Below are 24,056 nucleotides of genomic sequence, written 5' to 3'. Positions count from 1 at the left end.
GATGAGAAAGTTTACCCATGTGTCAACAAATGTACTGTAAACCATTAACTCCCCCAATAAAATTATAAAAATGAGTTCAAACAAATGAAATAGAATAAAATAAGTTAATAATTGTGAATAACTGATATAGTCTTTATACTTTGCAGTACATATTTAAACTGTAGGAAATAAATGATCATACACAGAATATGTTAAATATAGGATGAATCAACCTGGGTAAGAATTTTGTGCAGCATATTTTAGGATTAAGTGTGTATTCTGGGTCTCTGTTTTATGCAGATTTTATGCGACCCTTCAATACACTGAACTCATACAGAACAGTTGTTCTGGGAATATGGTATCACGAAGGGACATAGTTTTAATTTTCATCTTTGTTTAAACATAAGATCAGTTCCTAAAAGTTTGAGATGATATTGATTTTTATTAGCATTTATAATCTGGCATTCTGAAAAGCACTATTCTATGAGATTCTAGTTAGTAAGTCTCAAAAGGGGGATTTCTATGTTTCTTGGGGAGTCTCAGCTACTTAGCACAACACATGCATTTTTATTAGCATAATTAGCTAAATATTTTTCTATAGAATGTACTTTTGAGAAATGATAATCTACACATCCCAAAAGTGATACAAAGACATCACTAAATTTAGGAAGACACTAAATGTGTGTGTGTGTGTGTGTGTGTGTGTGTGTGTATTTCATGAGAGGAAGAGGAAGAGGAAAAGGGAGAGGGGAGAGGGGAGAGGGGAGAGGGGAGAGGGGACAGGGAGAGGGGACAGGGAGAGGGAGAGGGAGAGGGAGAGGGAGAGGGAGAGGGAGAGGGAGAGGGAGAGGGAGAGGGAGAGGGAGAGGGAGAGGGAGAGATCGCCACCCCGCTCCAGCATACACAATACTGAGGACTGAATCTGAGGACTTATATGTGTAAATCTGCTTTAACTGCTGAATCACCTGGATGCAAGAAATAACTTTTTTTTTCCTCCTACGCAATCTGGCAGAGGGTTTTCTTCAGACCTATTATCTTTATTCATGAACAAATGAATTAATCACAGAAGGATCAATTTTCTCAAATTATGTTTGCATTCCTTTTTGCTATGACTTGCTCGTTGCCAAATGGAATATCAGAAAAACATGAGCTGACTTTATGAAGTAAACTGAGATTAACAGGTTAGAAAGCTCCTATAGAAAGCTCCCAAGAACCCAGCTCTAAAAGTAATCTAAATCTTGTGGCTATTTAAATCTCATTATTTAAAGAAATTATCTCATCCCATTTGTCATGCCAGTCCATTTGGTCCGGAAAGTTTGGCGAAAGTGTTCCAAGCAATGACAGAAAATAAAAAAACAAACAAACAAGCAAACAAAAAACCTTCTTTCAGAGGAATCTAATATTTCTAACATATTCTGCAATTTCTAGCTACTCTTGTACATGTTTTTACTACTATAGAAAAGGAAGCAATGCACACAGTCTTTTTGGTAGTGGGCATAGTGTTTATGTACACTCCCATCAATTTGCAGTCATATAAATTACTATTTAATTAATATGAGAGGGGAAAAAATGATTGAATATCTCAAACTTTTTAAAGTACAGACTGAGTCTTTCTAATACATAGGCTGAATCTTTGATATGTTGACTCTCTTAAAAGCTTAGTCCAGGGAGAACAAAAGCAACTGGTGGCACAGCTATATGCAAATAATGTCAAAGTACCTGAAATATGGTGAGGGTGTGTATGATACAGCAAATCCTAACAAAGGGATTCTTCAAAGTTAACCCAATTACCAAACAATGCGATTATTTCAATAACTATGTATTGTCTTCTTAAACCCTAAGACAACAGGAATCTCCCGCTTCATCTATAGAGCCTATGTTTCTCCCAATCCTGGAGCCTCTGGGGTGGGGGTCACTTCCCTGCATGCTTCTCTCAAGTCAGGCCAAATGATATTGCAACTGCTGATTCCAACCTAATCAATGCAACAAGAACCATCTCAGCATGCTTCACCTCAGACTGTGTACAGAGACATCAGCATGGATTGTCAACCCTTCACCCTCATCACTCATGTGAGACTTTTCCTTTCATATTCATATTCATATTCATAGTCTCTCTAATTCCATTCCAGGAGGTTCACTTCCTAACAAAGTCCCAAAACCTAGAAAAAAAGTTATATATATATATATATAGAGAGAGAGAGAGAGAGAGAGAGAGAGAGAGAAAAGGAAGCAATGCATTTACATCTGGACTTGGGAGTCTGAGAAAACCAGTATTACACTGTGTCTATGTACTCAAAAAGAAACTCTCATTAACTTTTTTTGTTTGTCTAGTTGCTGCAACTGCTACTAAAAAGTAAACGAGAAAAGCCAAGATAAGCAAAGGGAAGCCCTGGCTTAGCCATGACGCCTCCAGACTGCAATCTGAGCCAACTTGCATCAAGTCTTAAACTCCATCTGGTTTTTCATTTAAGGCACGGGAGGCAGCTATGGCATGAAGATGGAAGAGAGATCAACAAAGAAAGGACTGAAAACAAGGAAGTCAAATTCTCAAAAATTCCAACTTAATGGATCAAAGACTTCAAAGACTAGTTCTCATTCTGCTCTATAAGAAAGTAACATAGTTCACAGAAATTAGTACCTAATGGAAGTTTTTCAGCTAATCAACAAAGTAAAAGCAAGAAGGGGTTGGGGGTGGGCGGTAGCACAGCGGGTTAAGCGCAGTGCATGAAGGATCCCAGTTTGAGCCACCGTCTCCCTAACAGCAGGGGGGGTCTCTTCACAGGTTGCCGGGCTAGTGTTGCGGGTGTTTCTTCCCAGGCACGTACTCTCTGAGTTCTCTGTTGGAGAGAACTTGACCAGAGCCAAACTGGTCTGCTGCTTACTCAGCGACGTGGGAGAGGACCAGGAACTCATGGCGAAGCAGGAATGCAATGCAAAGCCTTTTTTGATCAGAGACAACTCCTTTTATATCTTAGAAACCAGAAGTGGCAAATCGGAAAGGAAATGGCTAGGAAAGAGGGTGGAGAAAAGAGCACGAAGAGAGAAAGCTTCCATAGCAGCTGTTGCAAAGGTTCTAACTAGTGGGATTAACCAATACCCTGCAGGCAGGGCAGGTCTCAGGCAAAACAATGATTATGTACATAGACCACAGCATCAGAGATGCAGGGGAGCTGGGGTAATACCCAACAACAGGTGGTGAAGCAGGTCTGCAGGTGTCTATCTTTCTCTCCCCTCCTCTCTCCATTTCTCTCTGTTCTATCCAACAGCAATGACGTCAATGACAAGAATAACAATAACGACAACAACGATTAAAAAAAAAATCAAGGTGTTTAAGATTTCACTAATGAGTCAAAACATAACATTTGTGCACATATTTTAGTCACCAGAAGACTTTTTATTTAATTTTTTTCATTTTATTTGATAGGACAGATAAAACTGAGAGAGGAGGACAAGATAGGGAGAGAGAAAGAATGACACCTACAGGACTGCTCATGAAGCTTTCCCCCTACCTGCAGCATCCAGGGGTTAAATTCAGCTCCTTGCACAAGACAATGATAAAACTCCTTTCAATAGAGCATCCCAAGGGCAATAATCTTTCCTGCTTTCAAAGTGTTACTGCACTTCCACTCTCAATATGGCTAAAGGCAGGGAAACGACTCCAAATGCAGAAAAATAAGAACTACAAAGAGATTAAGAAATATAAAAAGAGATGTTGAGGAGATACCTCACCTGGTAGAATTCTAGGACCATATGAGTGCACTACAACATCAGAGAAAGCTCCAGAGATGGTGGAATGCTGTTGTGTTGCATCTATCTATCTATCTATCTATCTATCCATCTATCTATCTATCTACCTATTATCAAAACAGAAACATAGTGGCCAGGCAGTGGTGAACCAGATAGAGCATACACAGTACCATATAGAAAGGCCAGGGTACAAGCACTCCAGACCCACCTGAAGAGGGGAAGCTTCACAAGCAGTGAGGTATTGCTTCTCTTGTCTTTCTCTCTCCTCTCTACTCATCTCCTTCTCAATTTCTCTCTGTCTCTATCAGAAAAAAAAAGCTATCAGGAGCAGTGGCTTCCTTGTGCAGGCATAGAGGCCCAGTAAGGATCCTGGTGGCAATTAAATATATACATATACAAAGGAACAAGTCACAAAAGCAAAGTCAAGTTGTAATTATTAGTTTCATATAAGCTAGACAGTAACTCAAATAAAGCACTTTAAGGACAAAGTGAATGAGTACATAATGCCATATCCAACAACTTGTCAAAAAGATATGTAGTTTTGAGCCTGAGTCAAAACATTTCACCTATACCTGGGTCTTAAAATACATATACTAAAAATCAAAATAATTATAAGTAAAAACTGACAAATGCATAATCTTAGAATTTTCTTTGAAACACAAAAATTACCAGGGTAGTGATGATATATAAATCCTAAATTTAAAAAGTTATATTTAATTGACATGCAAGGACAGGGCACGCAACATGTAGAGAAGAGCGAATATCTATAAAATTAACAATACATAACAAATCTAAAGGATCAGTAAAATACACAAAATATTTTCTAAATATAATGCAGTAAGATTAAAAAATAAATTTTAGTTACTTAAGACTCATTTAGTTTATATGAGAAATGAGTTTCATCTGAGAAGGAGAGAAGTCACAGCACTATTCTGGTACTTGTACATGCTATGCTAGGCACTGAACTGGGACCAAAAGGCATACAAGTTCCACATTCTACCATTGAACTATTTCCCCCATCAATAAAACTCGTATTAAAAGGTCACCTTAAATGTATGGGATATATATGCAGCCTTCATAGGCTCCTAAGCTAAATATGGGCCCCAGAGCAGATCAAATTGATGGGGTTTACAGTCAACAATATTCATACACCTTTGCCATATTTGGGAGCTACTCTCTTCCCTGATCCAGCTCTTTGGTCCTTTTTCCAGCCATAACGTCATCTCCCCATTCAATAACTTGGATCCACCTGCATATCAGATGTCAGGCTCAGAAAAAATAAATAAATAAATAAAGCCTAGTATAGTCATGGGTCCTTTGGAATATACATAAAATAGACCTACTATCTACAAAAACGGAGACACCCCAACTCTTCATGTGAACTATTCCAGCCTTTAGGTTCATGATTAGTCAACAATTTGTTTGACTTTATATGTCAACTCTTTTTCAGCCACCAGGTTCCAGATGCTAGCATGATGCCAACTGGACTTCCCTGGGCAGATGACCCCACCAGTGTGTCCTGGAGCCCCGCTTCCCCAGAGGCCCGCTGAGAAAGAGAAAGACTGGAAAGAGAGAGACAGGCTGGGAGTATGGATCGACCTGCCAACACCCATGTTCAGCGGGGAAGCAATTACAGAAGCCAGACCTTCCACCTTCTGCACCTCATAATGACCTTGGGTCCATATTCCCAGAAGGATAAAGAATAGAAAAGCTATCAGGGGAGGGGATGGGAAACAATAGTTCTGGTGGTGGGGATTGTGTAGAGTTATACCCCTCTTATCCTATGGTTTTTGCTAGTGTTTCCTTTTTATAAATAAAAATTAAAATAATAAAGATAGACACCTGCAGACCTGCTTCACCACTTGTGAAGCAACCGCCCTGTAGGTGGGAAGCTGAGCACTCAAACCAGGATCTTTATGCTGGTCCTTTTTGCTTTGAGCCATGTGCGCTTAGCCCACTGTGCTACTGCCCGCCCCCAGCAGGAAAAAGTCTCTGTATAGTCAGTATGCTAGCTCCTCAGTCCTAAAAGCTACTTTAAATACATCCTTTAAACAAACAAATAACCGAAAAATGAGTAGGAATAAACATATAATCTTACTGATTAGGAATTCAAAAGAGGAATCAACTATAGATATAGTAGAAATTTTAAGATGTCAACGAACTTTCCTTATTTAAATATTTAGGGTAGCCTCCTAGAAAATTCTTTGACCATCATTTTTATGATATGAAACTATCATAAGAGGCATAATATGTGAGGGAGCAGAACAAGATAGCAGAAGTCAAAGTGTTGAGCAAGCTACCAACTGCCACAGAAATTAATCCCACACATCTCTACTATTCTTATTTATGAAATACTGCGAACTAGAGATAAATCAATTTTCCACATCCTATTTAAAGTGAAGGGGCTCAAATATGATGACTGAAATAGTCAAATTTTATTTGGTTATTAAGAAGTGATGGTAGGGGCTGGTGAGACAGCATAATGGTTATGCAAATGAATGACTTTCATTCCTGAGGTTCTGAGTTCCCAGGTTCAATTCCCAGCAAAACTATAAACCAGAGATGAGCAGTGTTCTGGTTAGGAAGGAAGGAAGGAAGGAAGGAAGGAAGGAAGGAAGGAAGGAAGGAAGGAAGGAAGGAAGGAAGGAAGGAAGGAAGAAAGGAAGGGAGGGAGGGAGGGAGGGAGGGGCTGGGGAGACAGCATAATAGTTATGCTAAAGATTTTCATGCCACAAGCACTAAAGTCCCAGGATCAATCCCTAGTACCACCACAAGCCAGAGCTGAGCAGTGCAATGGTCTTTCTGTATCTCTCATTAATGTAAGATAAATAATAAAATATTAATAAATAAAACTTAAAAATAAAAATAAAGCATTAAAAAGTGATAATAGGAGGCTGGGTGGTGGCATACTGGGTTGAGTGCATAAGACCAGGCTCAAGCCCTTGATCCCCACTTGCAGAGTAGGAAGTTTTATGAGTGGTAAAGCAGTACTGCAGGTGTTTTCTGTAGGGTAGGGTAGGATAGGGTAGGGTAGGGTAGGGTAGGGTAGGGTAGGGTAGGGTAGGGTAGGGTAGGGTAGGGTAGGGTAGGGTAGGGTAGGGTAGGGTAGGGTAGGGTGGAGTGTGGTGGGGTGGAGTGTGGTGGGGTGGGGTGGGGTGGGGTGGGGTGGGGTAGACTAGAATAGAGGAGAGTAAAGGGGAGGGGAGGGGAGGATAGAATAGAGGGAATAGAATTGATGGTAGGGCTGGCAAGATAGCTCATTTGGATAATGTGATTGCTTTATGATGTGTGGGAGTCTGGCCCACTATACTGAAGGAGAAGGAAGCTTCAGGGTTGTGATGTCTTTCTTTCTGTTTCTGTATCTCTGTTTTTCTATCTGAAAAAGTCAGCCTAGAGTGGTGACAAAAACAGCAAGAAAAGTTGTGATGATGCTGATAATAACAATGATGAAGATTATTCCAAGTCCAAACCTTTCTTATCTGCTATGCTTGCTAGAACACTTGCTAGACTGCAACATTCTTAGAGGAAACATACATTGATTTCTTTTGAGAAGGCAAGGCTTCAAAGGATTTTTATCCCTCTAGTTAGAATAGTAAAAGAAGGCTGCAACCTTTTTTCACTTGGAGTTGAAGGGAAAAAAAAAAAAATGCTTGAAAACAACTGTAACAAAAATGAATCCAGAGTAGGTAGCTACCTCCTTTTTAGAAAGAAAATGTGCTGCACAAAGATCTTCAAAAGTCTATTAAGATCTGAAGCAGAACCGAAAACAAAGCCAACACATTCTGACATTGTTCTAGCTATCCTAACTATAATGCCTCCTTTGTGTCTCTCTGTTGTATTTTTCAGTGCAAACACTGATCTAAAACAAACTGTGATCAGGTGATATGTACAGTGGAAAAATCCTCTTTGGAAGTCTTATCAAATATGTGTTATACTAAAAAGCATGGAGCCTGATAAGAAACATCTATTAATAATTTATTTGTACTTAATTAAGCCTATAAATTACCAATACCAATAGACATAATTTTATAGGTACAATAATTTATAAGCATATCAAAAATTTTAGGGACCACAGACCAAATATTCAGCTTGAAAACAAACACCCCAGTGTCAGGAGATAACTAACTAACCCAGTAAAGCACACAAATTCTCATGTGACAGAATGCAGATTAGAGGCCCTAGGCCACCACATAGGAGCACAACTCAAGGGAGAAGCTTGATGAGCAGTGCTGTGGTGTCTTTCCTCTTTCCATCTCTCCCTCCTCCTCCTCTCCCTCTTACCCACTACTGGAATAAAAAAGAAAGAAATATGACTGGAGTGGTGGGATCATTCACATACAAATTCCTTGGGAAGCCCTGGGGGCATTAAAAAATCCCGGTGATAAACTGGAAAAGACCGGTTTAAACAATGTTCTAGATTGGAGAGATAGCTCACCAGTTAGGTCACATATCTTTCCACGCACACCACCAAGGTTCAAGCCCTGACACCAGTAGAAGTGCCAGAGTACTGGGCAGACCTCTTACATTATGGTGTCTCTCCCTCAGTGTGTGTGTCTCTTATCTAACTGAAAATGTCAGCATGGGGGTGATGAAACTACATGTGCCTAAGTATCCAGCTCTACCAAAAACAACAAACCAATGATTTGCCTCAACTGCTTTTTACAACTCTAGCATTCTACATATGCTGCAATCTACTACTCTTAACTTCATTTTACCTCTTAAAGTTAAATGAATTAAGATCTTGATGAAACTTAGCACTGAACTGTACAAAACTTCTTCCCCTCTTTTATAGTCCAGAAAGACATCATGAATTCCCTCACCTTCTAAAAGGGAATACTACCTTAAAATTAAGATGTTCATTAATGTAAGGCGAATATTTCTTATATAATATTTTCTACTGTCTTTTTTAAAACCAGAGCACTACTCAGCTCTGGCTCAGAACCTCAGGCAGAGTGTCTTTTTTTTTCTCCCCTTATTGGGGGGATTAATGGTTTACAGTCGATGGTAAAATACAGTAGTTTGTACATGTGTACCATTTCTCAGTTTTCCACATACCTTTAGGTCCTCATCTGCCATCATGTTCCAGGACCTGAACCCTCCCCCCTGCCCTTACCCCAGAGTCATTTCAATACACCAACTCCAGTCCAAGTTCAGACAGAAAGTTTTTTTGTATATGCTATCTGCCCAGCCCTTAGGTTGGTTTTTTGTTTGTTTGTCTGTTTGTTTGTTTTTAGGATTTATTTATGAGAGAGGCAGAGAACCAGTGCATCACTCTGGCATAGATAATGTTGTGGGATCAAACCTGTGATCTCATGCAGGTAATCAGAGTATTCTACCAGACACAAAACTTTCCAAGCTGAAGGAGAAGGTTGCATAGACTCAAATGTTAAATTCTGAGGAGCAACACAAATTGAATTTTGCCTCAGAACAAAAATATAGAACTTGTGCAGGATTCTTCTCCCAGCCCCTTAGATAGAGAGCTATATTCTTGAGGATTAAAGATTATTTAACAGAAGGAATGTGGGGATACAGGTTATACAGCCATCAGGAAGTTGGCTCTTTCAACACATTGTTTAACAGCCAACAAGGATGCCAGGCTTCTTGGAAAAAAAAAAAAAAAAACAACCAAAAGAGTCCTTTTATGGTATGATAACATTCTATTCAAGACACTGCCTTCTTTTTATAGGCAATACCTCAAAATCCACTTCTGTTGTTTTGGATATCTGGGGTCTTCTAAGCAGCTTTTGGCTCTGCATATTTCACCTTTGGGAAGGAACTGACTCAACCAAGAGTTCTGGTAGCAATATGATCTAATGCTGTAAAGGACTTTCAATATGTTGGCAGCTCCTATTCTTGAACAGCTCTTAGATGGAACTTTCAAGTTAGAGTCCCTATTCTTACATACACAAAGTCCCCTAACTACTGCCAAAAATATTGCTACTTTGGGTTATTCCATTTTCCTAAGGTACATTTTCTTCACTAGCCTCATCAACAACAACCTTTCCAACTACTTAAAATAGATCTTAAGCTCTGCAAGGCTTTCCTGTGTAAGTCCGGTTCAAAGTATTTGCTCTTAGATCAGAACAAGTCTTGCTTAATCACTTTTATTATTCTTGGATACTTTTCTTGGATTAAGATACTTTGTATAGAAAGAAACAAAGTGGCACATATACTAAACTAACATAACCTTTTGTTGTGAACACCAAGAAGCAAATATTAAATGTCTAGATCCTTCAAACACAGGCTACATAAACAGCAGTGTTTTCCACAAATAACACATTTCCATCATGTGAAAATATAAAAAGACGTTAAAGTGTTTTTAACAACATCTCACAGTGAAGCTTTTTTCTTTCATTTGTTAATTAAACCTTCTCAAGTTTAAGACAGAAACTGGGCTGGGGACTCCAAGCAGCCACTGACATTTAAAGATAATATCACCTAGAGAAGCCTCCAGGACCATCATTGTTATCATCGTTATTCTATCTGCAGTTACTTAGGGCTGTTTATTCTGCTAGAATAGGCAATATATTACAAAGGGTATAATCAATTTTTTTAATATTTCCAATTAATTCAAAGCAACTTCATATGTTACTCCTACTTTGTAGTGTACAAAATTACCAACTTTACACGTGGTTGATTAAAACTATAAAATATAGTAAGATCATGTTCCATTTTAAGTAGCAAAATAACAAATTTGAAAATTAGGTTCTCTGTACTGTTTTCTCTAAAAAGCTTGAAATAGAAATAAAAGGAGAGTCGGGCGGTAGCGCAGCAGGTTAATAAGCTCATGTGGCACAAAGCACAAGGACCAGTGTGAGGATCCCAGTTCGAGCCCCCGGCTCCCCACCTACAGGGCAGTCGCTTCATAGGCGGTGCAGCAGATCTTTCTCTTCCCCTCTCTGTCTTCCCTTTCTCTCTCCATATCTCTCTGTTCTATCTAACAACAGCAACATCAATAACAACAACGATAATTACTACAACAACAATGAAAAACAATAAGAACAACAAAAGAGAAAAATAAATATTTTTTTGAAAAGAAAATAAATAAAAGGAAAAATTCTGAGTGCTACAGAAAAGAAAGTATTCTAAGGTAGTTATTTATAAAAACCAGTGAACATGTCTATTTGTTAAAATCTGTTTCAAAAATGTCCTATTTTATATAGTCTACCTTAAGTATGTGCTCCCAAGAAATCTATAGCATTTCTTTGATTTTATGAAATTTATGAATTTTCCACTGGTGATAATTAGTGATATAGTCAGGACTTCATTATGTACTTTTATCTAGACTGTCAAAGGAAGAAAAAAAAATAGAATTAATTAATAGAATTGTAAACGATACAGGAGATATCACAACTGACACCACAGAAATCCAGAGAATTCTGCGAAACTTCTATAAAGAACTATATGCCACCAAGCTAGAGAATCTGGAAGAAATGGAACAATTCCTAGAAACCTATGCACTTCCAAAACTGAACCAAGAAGAACTACAAAATCTAAATGCACCAATCACAGACAAAGAAATTGAAACCGTTATTAAGAATCTCCCCAACAACAAAAGTCCTGGACCAGATGGCTTCACAAACGAATTCTACAAAACTTTCAGGAAACAGTTAATACCCATACTTCTTAAGCTATTCCATAAGATTGAAGAAACAGGAATACTCCCTTCCACCTTTTATGAAGCCAACATCACCCTGATACCAAAAGCTGATAGGGACAGAACAAAAAAGGAAAACTACAGACCAATATCTCTGATGAACATAGATGCCAAAATATTAAACAAGATGTTGGCCAACCGGATACAGCAACACATCAAAAAGATTGTTCATCATGACCAAGTGGGATTCATCCCAGGAATGCAAGGCTGGTTCAACATCCGTAAATCAATCAATGTCATTCATCACATCAATAAAAGCAAAGCCAAAAACCACATGATTATCTCAATAGATGCAGAGAAAGCCTTTGACAAAATCCAACACCCATTCATGCTCAAAACTCTACAAAAAATGGGAATAGATGGGAAATTCCTCAAGATAGTGGAGTCTATATATAGCAAACCTACAGCCAACATCATACTCAATGGAGAGAAGCTGAAAGCATTCCCCCTCAGATCAGGGACTAGACAGGGCTGCCCACTGTCACCGTTACTCTTCAACATAGTATTGGAAGTTCTTGCCATAGCAATCAGACAAGAGAAAGAAATCAAAGGGATACAGATTGGAAGGGAAGAAGTCAAGCTCTCACTATTTGCAGATGATATGATAGTATACATAGAAAGACCTAAAGAATCCAGTAGAAGATTACTGGAAGTTGTTAGGCAATATAGCAAGGTATCAGGCTACAAAATCAATGTACAAAAATCAGTGGCATTTCTTTATGCAAACACTAAATCTGAAGAAGAAGACATCCATAAATCACTCCCATTTACTGTTTCAGCAAAATCAATCAAATACCTAGGAATAAAGTTGACCAAAGAAGTGAAAGACTTGTATGCTGAAAACTATGAGTCGCTACTCAAGGAGATAGAAACTGATACCAAGAAATGGAAAGATATCCCATGCTCATGGATTGGAAGAATAAATATCATCAAAATGAACATTCTCCCCAGAGCCATATACAAATTTAATGCAATACCCATCAAAGTTCCACCAAGCTTCTTTAAGAGAATAGAACAAACACTACAATCATTTATCTGGAACCTGAAAACACCTAGAATTGCCAAAACCATCCTAAGGAAAAGAAACAGAAATGGAGGCATCACACTCCCAGACCTTAAACTATATTATAAAGCCATCATCATCAAAACAGCATGGTACTGGAACAAAAATAGGCACACAGACCAGTGGAACAGAATTGAAAGCCCAGAAGTAAATCCCAACACCTATGGGCATCTAATCTTTGATAAGGGGGCCCAAAGGATTAAATGGAAGAAGGAGGCTCTCTTCAATAAATGGTGCTGGGAAAACTGGGTTGAAACATGCAGAAGAATGAAATTGAACCACTTTATCTCACCAGAAACAAAAATCAACTCCAAATGGATCAAAGACCTAGATGTCAGACCAGAAACAATCAAATACTTAGAGGAAAACATTGGTAAAACACTTTCCCATCTACACCTCAAGGACATCTTTGATGAATCAAACCCAATTGCAAGGAAGACCAAAGCAGAAACAAACCAATGGGACTACATCAAATTGAAAAGCTTCTACACATCCAAAGAAACTATTAAACAAACAGAGAGACCCCCCACAGAATGGGAGAAGATCTTCACATGCCAGACATCAGACAAGAAACTAATCACCAAAATATATAAAGAGCTCAGCAAACTTAGCACCAAAAAAGCAAATGACCCCATCCAAAAATGGGCAGAGGAAATGAACAAAACATTCACCACATAGGAGATCCAAAAGGCTAACAAACATATGAAAAACTGCTCTAGGTCACTGATTGTCAGAGAAATGCAAATTAAGACAACACTAAGATACCACCTCACTCCTGTAAGAATGGCATACATCAAAAAGGACAGCAGCAACAAATGCTGGAGAGGATGTGGGGACAGAGGAACCCTTTTACATTGCTGGTGGGAATGTAAATTGGTACAGCCTCTGTGGAGAGCAGTCTGGAAAACTCTCAGAAGGCTAGACATGGACCTTCCATATGACCCAATAATTCCTCTCCTGGGGTTATACCCCAAGGACTCCATAACACCCAACCAAAAAGAGGTGTGTACTCCTATGTTCATAGCAGCACAATTCATAATAGCTAAAACCTGGAAGCAACCCAGGTGCCCAACAACAGATGAATGGCTGAGAAAGCTGTGGTATATATACACAATGGAATACTATGCAGCTATCAAGAACAATGAACCCACCTTCTCTGACCCATCTTGGACAGAGCTAGAAGGAATTATGTTAAGTGAACTAAGTCAGAAAGTTAAAGATGAGTATGGGATGATCCCACTCATCAACAGAAGCTGACTTAGAAGATCTGAAAGGGAAACTAAAAGCAGGACCTGATCAAATTGTAAGTAGGGCACCAAAGTAAAAACCCAGTGGTGAGGGGTAGACATGTAGCTTCCTGGGCCAGTGGGGGGTGGGAGTGGGCGGGAGGGATGGGTCACGGTCCTTTGGTGATGGGAATGGTGTTTATGTACACTCCTAGCAAAATGTAGACATATAAATCAGTAGTTAATTAATATGAGAGGGGGAAATCAATTGTATGTCTCAAAGGTTCTCAAAAGACAAACAATCTTTTTAATAGATAGGCTACGTATTTGATATGCGGACTCTCTCAAAAGCCTAGACCAAGTAGATTAGAAGCTTCCAAAAGCATAGCTATATACAAGATACTGGGTACTGTACAGCAAACCATAACAAAGGGACTTTTCAAAGTTAACCCAATTAACAAATATTGTGATAATAATATTAACTATTGATTGTCTTTTTGAACCCTAAGACAGCAGGAACCTCACATCTTCACTATAGAGCCCCTACTTCCCCCAGTCCTGGCACCCTTGGATAGGGCTCACTTTCCCGTATGCATCTCCCAATCCATACCAAATAATATTGCATCCGCCGATCACAACCTAACCAAAGCAACGATTGCCATCTCAACATGCTTCACCTCAGAGTGTATCCAGAGACTTCACGTGTGGAATGACAACCCTTCAGCTTCATTACTCGGGTGAGACCTTTCCTTTTATAGTACACTCTAATTTCATCTCAGGTAGTTCACTTTCTAACAAAGTCCCATAACCTAGACATACACCAGTTTCTGTGAGAGAGAGCGTATGTGCACACGTATCCATAAACTACTGCAAAATATATACCTGAAAGCAGGATTACACTAGAGTTTGCAGTGAGTACCTCCCTAACACTTCCTCTCCACTATTCCAAACTTGGGATCCATGATTGCTCAACAAATTGTTTGGCTTTGTATGTTAACTCTCTTTTCAATCACCAGGTTCCAGATGCCACCAGGATGCTGGCTAGGCTTCCCTGGATTGAAGACCCCACCAATGTGTCCTGGAGCTCAGCTTCCCCAGAGACACACCCTACTAGGGAAAGAGAGAGGCAGACTGGGAGTATGGACCGACCAGTCAACGCCCATGTTCAGCGGGGAAGCAATTACAGAAGCCAGACCCTCTACCTTCGCAACCCTCAACGACCCTGGGTCCATGCTCCCAGAGGGCTAGAGAATGGGAAGGCTATCATGGGAGAGGGTGGGTTATGGGGATTGGGTGGTGGGAATTGTGTGGAGTTGTACCCCTCCTACCTTATGCTTTTGTTCACTAATCCTTTCTTAAATAAAAAATTAAAAAAAAAAAAGAACTAAAGATAACTCAATGATACTTCTACAAAGAAATATATTCATAGTAGATTGCATTTTTTAAATTTATTTATTTATTTATTTATTTAGCCTCCATGGCATCACTGGGGCTCAGTGCCTGCACTGCAAATCCACTGCTCCTGGAGGGCATTTTTCCGATATTGTTGTCCTTATTGTGGTTGTTACTGTTATTGTTGGATAGGACAGAGCGAGATCTACAGAGGAGGGCAAGAGAAAGGGGAGGAGAGAAAGATAGACACCTGCAGACCTACTTCACTGCTTGTGAAGCGACCTCCCAGGTGGGGAGGTGGAGGGTAGAGTCGAACCTGGGTCATTACACCAGTCTTTGTGATTTGCACCATGTGTGCTTAACCCACTGGGCTACTGCCCAGCCCCCGTGGATCACATCATTTTTTAAGTAATTAGATGAGCATTGCATCCTTCAAAGGTCAGAATTCAACAGAAACAGAATAAGCTTCTTCACTTAAATGGGGGGAAAGGTGTACTTTATTTTGATGACTTCACAAGTAGGAAGAGAATTGGAAAGTCCACAACACACAATACTGGTTATTGTGGAATGGACATATTTTATGGTCATACATAAAGACACAGAATACTCTAAATTCCTCCTGGTTAGCAGCTTGGGGGTGACTGGCTATGAGGTCTTTCTTGTTTGAGGACAGGAAAGATTTACATTGGGGGCCAGGCAGCAGTAGTGTAGCAGGTTAAGCGCACATGGCACGAAGTGCAAGGACCAGCTTACAGATCCCGACTGGATCCCCAGGCCCCCTTCCTACCTGCAGGGGGGTCATTTCACAAGAAGTGAAGCAGGTCTGCAGATGTCTTATCTTTCTCTCCCTCTGTCTTCCCCTCCCCTTCTCGATTTCTCTCTGTGCTATCCAGCAACAGCAATAACAACAAAGGCAACAAAATGGAAAAAATGGCCTACAGGAGCAGTGGATTCATAGTGCAGGCACCAAACCCGTGATAACCATGAAGGAAAAAAATAAAAAAATTAAAAAAAAGGAAGAAAGAAAGATTTACACTAACATCTCTTGGAAAATACAACATTCTATCTCAAATCACTCACTAGCAGAGAAAAATGAGCAAAAACTCAATTTTAAGGACCCAACTTCTAGAAGACATGTTTCAACTAAACCCAATAATCAAGAGTTAAAGACTATACTGAATAAACAATGATGACTGTACTCCTGGCACTTCAAAGCCTTCCCTATACCTGATCAGTTTATTTTTACACACATATTCATGAATTAAATCAAACAAAAGGCATAAAAATTTGTGTGCTTTATTTTATCAATGTTTACTAATAAAACATCTAATAATACTATATAATTTATATTTAATATTTAGCTTCTAAAAAGTTTAGTGGATATGCATACTTTTTTTTTTCAAATACCAGGCACTTGTGAATTTTTTTTTTTCCTTCAGGGTCATTGCTGAGGCTCGGTGCCTGCACTATGAATCCATTACTCCTACTATTTCTTCCCTTTTGTTGCCCTTGTTGTTTATTGTTGTTGCTGTTATTGCTGTCGTTGTTGTTGGATAGAACAGAGAGAAATCAAGAGAGGATGGGAAGACAGGGGGAAAGAAAGACACCAGCAGACCTGCTTCACTGCCCTGCAGGTGGGGAGCCGAGGGCTCCAACCAGGATCCTTACATAGGTCCTTGTGCTTCACGCCATGTGCATTTATCCCGCTGTGCTACCGCCCGTATTCCCCCAGTTTGTGATTTAATGCTAGACACAGACCCCTGGACAGCCAGAGTCCAATGATAGGTGGTGTCAACCCACCTGCTGTGAAGTTAGTGTTGGTTGAAAAAGTTGCAGAGGTTGAGATCTCAGAGCTCATCCCAGCTGTCCAGCAACAGAAGCACCACAGGCCACAAAGTGTATGAAGATTCAGAGGGAGGAGGCTGGGCCTGGGGGCCTCTAGGACAGAGGAGCCACAATCCAAGATGGATATGAGTTCATCAGAAGGATATGTCCAGAAAGGACAGAAACAAGAACTGGCAAGGATGTGGAGGAAAATAAACCCTTCTCCACTACTAGTGGGAATGTAAATCGGCCCAGCCCCAGTGGAAAACATCTGGAGATGTCTCAGAACATTGAAAATAAACCTTACTTCACAGCACAAGCCTTGTTGGACAGGTACCATTCTTTGCATACCAAGGTAATGAAGCTGATGTAAGTGAAGCCTATATTCAAACTTGAGTTTATAAAATGTTTAAAACAATGGCTGGGGAGGAAGTATAATGGTTATGCAAAAATAATTTCATGCTTGAGGCTACAAAGTCCCAGGTTCAATCCCAAGTACCACCATTAGACAGAGATAAGCAATATTCTGAAAATTAATTAATTAATCGTAACTTATTTGGTGCAGTGTTGGGAGAGTGAATCTAAGGCCTTGCCCATGGGCAATGCCAGCACTGACCTGTCTCCCAAGGTGAATTCTTTTCATTCTGTTACTTTATTTTAGAGAAAGAGAATACAAAGGGAGAGACAGACACAGACACAGAGATGCCATGATTCCACTGCGCTATCCATGAGACTCCCTCAGTGGCATCCACAGTGCTCCTGTGTGGTGCTGGGACTAGAATTCAGGGCCTCAGGCATGACAAGGTGATCATTTTACTGTGTGAGCTATCTCTTGGTCCCTGCAGTTTACATTTATAAAGAGAAAAATCTGATAAAACAGCTCCTGGTAGTCAGGTGGTAGCGTAGCGGGTTAAGCACAGGTGGTGCAAAGTGCAATGACCGGGGTAAAGATCCCAGTTCAAGGCCGCAGCTCCCCACCTGCAGGGGAGTCGCTTCACAAGCGGTGAAGCAAGTCTGCAGGTGTCTATCTTTCTCTCTCCCTCTATGTCTTCCCCTCCTCTCTCCATTTCTCTCTGTCCTATCCAACAACAATAACTACAACAATAAAAAACAAGGACAACAAAGGGGGGGGGAATATTCAAAAGAAAAAAAACAGCTCCTGACATTTTACATGTGAATTTGGATATAAAGGGCAAGGGGACCATATTGGACGAAAGCAGTAAATATTCACAGCACACCTTGGCCTGAAAATAGCTGATTTTCTCATGTACAGAGCTACTCAGGGGCACAAATATATTATATGGTGTAGCGCATAAGCCAAGTGTCAATACAGACAACTGATCTGATATAATGGACTATGAAAGAATAGCTTCATATCCTGCTGGTGCTTCTCAGTGTTCCTCCCAAGCTTTCTCAGGGGGGTAAAAAAAAAACTGGCTTACCAGTAAACCCAATGGTACTAACAATCTCCAGTGGCCAGTAAAACCCCAACTTGTCCTCTCAAGTTCTTTTCACTTCCTTTAGCCCTCCTCCAACAGCTACATCAGTTCCTTGAGATACCAATAATCTTTCAGACACCAATTATGCAAAAACCATAGCAATGCTACATAGATATTAAAACACTTTGTCACACAGGCATTTAGAGAAGACCAGCACCAAAAAAATATTATTAATGGCAGTACAAGCATATCAGAAAAGCTTATGCATTTATTTATTTGCCACCAAGGTTATCACTGAGGCTTGGTGCCTGCAAGACTCCACAATTCATGGCAGATTTTTTTCCCCTATTTTTTTTCCTTCTAAATAGTGGGCAAGAAACAGAGAAAAATAGAGGGGGAGAGGAGAAATGACGCAACATCACTTCATCAGTCATGAACCTTTTTTTTTCTGCAGGTGCTCGCTCCTATATGGTGGCCCAGAGCTCAAATACAGGCCATCAGTAGCTGGTGATACATGCACTCTACAAGATGATCCACCTGCCAGACCCATAAAAGATATTTTAATGATTAAAACTCATTTTTGTGTGATTTGCTTCAAAATGTGATACTGATTTGCAAAGAGTAAAAAAGGAAAAGGTGGTAAAAATCAGTAAACAAATATTTTTCTGTGCATCTAATTACAATCTTTATAGTTAACCTACCTCAAGTTTAAGTAGGTCAGCATCTGCAGATTTATGATGGCTTCAGGAATGACTCTGATACAATTGTGATACAAATTGAGAATTTCCAGTGATACAAATTGGCATAATTCCATGGGAACTTCAACCAGTCTGTTTTTAGATAAGTCTAGAACAAATGAAAGAATATTTGTCAGTAAATCTTCAACACAGTTCACCACAATCTTATCAACTATAATGGTTTTTCTTGACCTATTTCAAAATAAAGATTATGATATAAGTTTAGACAGGAATTATCATTTTTTTTATTTCATTGCTGCTACCATGGCCCAGTGCATAGCCCAATTGATCTGTAAAGAAAAAAATATTTCAGAATAGTTTCAGCTCTCTATATTGATCTCTTACACATGTATTATCAAATCAGTTTTAAACATCTGTACTCAGTCTCTATATGAAAGTTTAAAACAAGAGGTTAGTTGGATATCACCTTATTTAATTTACATACACAGAGAGGATACCTGTATATAGTGCTAAATCATGTATGTCTAGGAATATTACCAGTAAATTCAGGATCACTATTATATTACTATTAGTATTTGTTTATTTACTTATGGATCCTGGACCCTCTAGTATCCTGGCATCCATCCTGTGTGATGTTGGAATTCAAACTTGAGCAGGGCATATGGTAAGACACACACGCTACCAAGTGAACTACCTCTCTGGCCCAAGTATTAGTATTTATTATTCAATAACCTAATGGCATGGGTTAAAAAACAAAAAGGAAAAGCTAAAATGGGAAAAGAAAAAGAGACTTGTGATTATTCACAGACAATATGGTTGTTTTCCTGGAAAATCCAAAATTACCAACAGAAAGACTATTACAATACTACAGAATAGGAAATGAATATACTGAAAAAAAATCATACCTAACATAAAAGCTAGCAAAACAATAAGGCAGAGGAAAACTGATTTGTGAATTAACCAAAAAGTAAGACAACCAGAAACTCTTAGGAAGCATTCAAAACTTACACACACACACACACACACACACACACACACACACAAAACTTTAAAATGCTAAGTGACAAAAAAAAAGCAAAAATGTTCTATGACTTTTAAATAAGAAGAATGTCAAGAAAGTGCCATTTCTAATAAAATTTAATGTACTCCTGATAGGAAAAAAATCATTTCCAAGCTATTGCAGGTTTTTTTTTAATCTTTATTTACTTATTGGATAGAGACAGCCAGAAATCGAGAGGGGAAGGGGTGATAGAGGAGGAGAGAGAGAAACACCGGCAACATTGCTTCACCACTAATGAAGCTTTCCTTCTAGGAAAGCTGGGGGCTCAAACTCAGGTCCTTGCACATTGTAACTTGTGCACTAGGTGCGCCATCACCCAGCACCTGTTAATTGGCTGAATTATACAAGTTGCTTCTAAGCATCAGGTGGAGAAAAACAGCGCAAAACCAGCAAAATATCTCTCAAAAGAGAGAGATTCTCAGTGGGAATCAGCTCTCCTAGATATTAAAAACACAAAGCGGGGGGGGGGGGGTGTCAAGTGGTAGCACATTGGGTTAAGTGCACTTGGTACAAAGCGCAAGGACCTGCATAAGGATCCCAGTTTGAGCCCCGGCTCCCCACCTGCAGAGGAGTCACATCATAAGCAGTGAAGCAGGTCTGCAGGTGTCTATCTTTCTCTCCCCCTCTCTGTCTTCCCCTTCTCTCCCCATTTCTCTCTGTTCTATCTAACAATGACAACATCATCAACAACAACAACAATAACTACAACAAAAAAGGGCAACAAAAGGGAAAATAAATAAATAAATATAAATTTTTTTATTGAAAACAAAGCAGTGTGGCGGGTAGATTTGAAGAACAAAGAAACCCAACTACAAACTGGGATAAGTCACAGACATATACTTAAGAAAATCAAGGAAAGATGTCATTTCAAGTCAATAAAGAAAAGATGTGAGATCAGTAAATAATTTGAACGAATAGTCATCTCAAACAAATACCTAGTTCATCCTCCACCCCCGCCCCCCAACCCCCCACACACATATCCCAGGAACTTAGGTCCCCAACCTCCCCTTAGTGCTCCTTCCTCCTTTCTGGGTCCTGGCAACTGCTGTGGACTACAGTTCACTGAAGTTAGTATCTCAATAAATTCTAGATGAATTAAGTGATTAATTGCACACGTGGAGCTCTGACAACATTAGGGCAATACAAGAGAAGTAGGGAAGTATTTTTCGGGTTTTTTTTTTTATGTTTTGTTTTGTTTGCCACCAGGGTTTATGCCTGAGTCTTGATGCCTGCACAAATCAACTGCGCCTGGAAGTAATCTTTCTTTCTTTTCTTTCATTCATTCAATATTCATAAACTCTTTATTTTTGATAGAGGTGAAAAGCAGAAAGAGGGCAAGAGACAAGAGAGGAGGAGGAGAGACACCTTAAACACTGCCACATCACTCATGAAGCATGAGCCTTCTTCTCGTGACATGGGGGAAGCAAAGGTTCTCCAATTCAGATAGCAGGCAAGTGCTGAGAAGAGATTAATTTACTTTTTAATACATTTCAAGCCAACAGGGTCAAAAATAGTCAGATGATAGGAAAAGACACACTGGGACCTCACTGATGGAAAGATACCGTAGGTTTAAGTAAGTAAAGATTGAAAAAAATTCATTTTTATTTTTGTGGTTGTTTTTTTTTTTCATTTTAAACATAGAGACATCCATAAATGTACTTACAATAAACTGTTCTCCTAAATGCAACATTTTCCCTGTATTTCTCAATTTTGCTGAGACACTAGAATCACTTGGAGAGATTTTTACAAATTCAGAAGCTGGAGTCCATGACTAGAAAAGTTAGGGTCTAACTCACATCTTAGAATTCCTGGAAGTTCCTTTGATTCCCTGGATTCTGAGTGGGAGAGTGCCAACCTCTTCTCTTTCCCCATTTGAAACCGAATCTCACCAGCAGGTGGCGCGTTCTTAAGGCAGGCTCATACCTGGAGCAGTCTGGTTTGGCTATCTGGGACATATATGAGCAGGTATCCTCATCTGGGAAAGGGCATCAAGCTTATTTAGAGTTCATTGGATTACTTCCTTACTCTAAATCCTCCTTAATTGCTTTCTTATATAATAAGAACAATTAAAACCCAACCTGAAATGGAGCCTTACATATTATGAGTGATTACGATCAAGCTAGCAAAACAGTTCACTTGGATAGTGCACTGCTTTGCCATGTGCATGACCCAGGTTCGAGTCTGGCCCCGGCTGCATAGAAGGAAGCTTTGGTGTTGTGGTCTCTTTAATTCTCTGACTCTGTCTCAATTTTTTTTAAGGCTACAATCACAGAAATGGGAGGTCTTCCCACATTTAATCCACACCATACCCTTGTGAGCTATATTGTTGAAATTCCTAGTAACATGTGGACATGAAGGTCCAGAGAAGTTAATTAACTTGCCTAAGGACACAAAACTAGTAAGTGACAAAGGAAGCAGTGAACCAACAGATATGCATGACACCAAAGGCTTACTCTCATGAATCATTACTGATTTAATTCATGTAATACATGTTAACTAAGCTGCATACCACTGATCAGTGCAAAGATATCAACCTTCACGGAATTTAAGAGAAAAACACTGTAGTGTATGAACAAGTTGTGTGCTATGTTAGAAGACTGCCTTACAGTATTGCAATAGGGGAAGATCAGTTGTTCATGTGGGTATCTCTTACTTAAAATAATAATAGGGGCCAGGTTGTGGCACACCTGGTTAAGCACTCATATCACAGCAAACTGTGTTCAAGCCCCTGCTCCCCACCTGCAGAAGGAAAGCTTCATGAGTGGTGAAGCAGGGCTGCAGTTGCCTCTGTCTCTTTCCCTATCTCCTTCTCCCCTCTCAATTTCTCTCTTTATTTATCCAATAGTAAAGATTATTATAAAATAATAACAACAGACTCATTTCAGACATTTCCTGGGGAAGCATTAAGTGATCCCATAGTTCTTGGTGAAGCTAATTGGAAAGACAGTGTAGAGAAGTTCTTAAAAAAATAAAATGGAATTACTTTATAATGCAGCAATACCACTCCTAGGCATATATTTAAAGGACATGGAAGCACTAATTTGAAAGGATATATGCACCATTTACAATATCTAAATTATTAAAACAATCTAAATGCATATCAAGAGATGATTGGCTAAAAATAATGGGATATATACTCCAAGAAACTTTCTTACTCTGCAATAAAAAAAATGATATTGTGTCCTATGGAACAAAATGGATGGAACTGAAGGTGATTCTGCTTAGCCAAATAAGTAAAAAAGTGAAAGACAACTATCAAATGATTTCTCTTATATGTGGAATCCGGAGAAGTGAGACACATGAACTTGTGAAAACAAAAAAGAAACTGTCTCTCTCTAAGACTTTGTGAGAACTACAGTGGTTGTCGCAGGAAGGGTGGAGGGCACAGAACTTTGGTGGTGAGTACAGTGTGGAACTTTACTCTGTAAGCTTCCAATCTTGTTAAGCACTACTAACCACAAATAAATATGACAAGAAGGGAAATGTGCCAGGAGACACCTAAAACATGAAGAAAAAATGAATGAATGTACATTTTCATATTCAATGGAATACTGCTCATCAAGCAAAAGGAAAAAGAAAGAAAGAAAGAAAGAAAGAAAGAAAGAAAGAAAGAAAGAAAGAAAGAAAGAGAAACATTTGGAACAAGATGAACAGGACTGGAGATGACTGTGTACAACCAGATGATTTCACTCATATGTGGGATATAGATAACTAAAGTAAATAAAACTTGGGGGAAAAATAATCAAGCTGTCTCAGACTTTGAAAACTATGGTGACTGTCTGAGGTAAAGGAGCATAAAACTTTAGTGGAGGATGTGGTGACATACATATACCATATGTGAATATGGAATTATATTCCTGAAATTCTTTAAGGTTGTAAACCACTGCTACATCAATAATAAAGAATGGGGGGGGGACCATATAGTTCTATACTAAAGATATGTTATCCTTTGACAAAGTTCCTAGCATTTC

The 24,056-nt window shown here is 39.3% G+C and overlaps 1 protein-coding gene across 4 annotated transcripts in view; it reads right to left on the bottom strand.

The window, feature by feature from the left end:
* The window catches only part of LRCH1 (leucine rich repeats and calponin homology domain containing 1), a 256,069-nt gene that overhangs the window by 116,126 nt on the left and 115,887 nt on the right, over positions 1-24,056 (bottom strand). For all 4 annotated transcript variants that reach the window (XM_060194835.1, XM_060194837.1, XM_060194836.1 and 1 more), the window contains exon 2: positions 19,029-19,173. In XM_060194835.1, coding sequence (XP_060050818.1) covers positions 19,029-19,173 — 145 coding nt within the window. The remainder of the gene's footprint in view (positions 1-19,028; positions 19,174-24,056) is intronic.

The sequence above is a fragment of the Erinaceus europaeus genome, chromosome 7 (genome assembly GCF_950295315.1).
Source record: "Erinaceus europaeus chromosome 7, mEriEur2.1, whole genome shotgun sequence".
NCBI classification, from domain to species: Eukaryota; Metazoa; Chordata; class Mammalia; order Eulipotyphla; family Erinaceidae; genus Erinaceus; species Erinaceus europaeus.
This window is presented reverse-complemented; position numbering and strand designations above follow the sequence as displayed.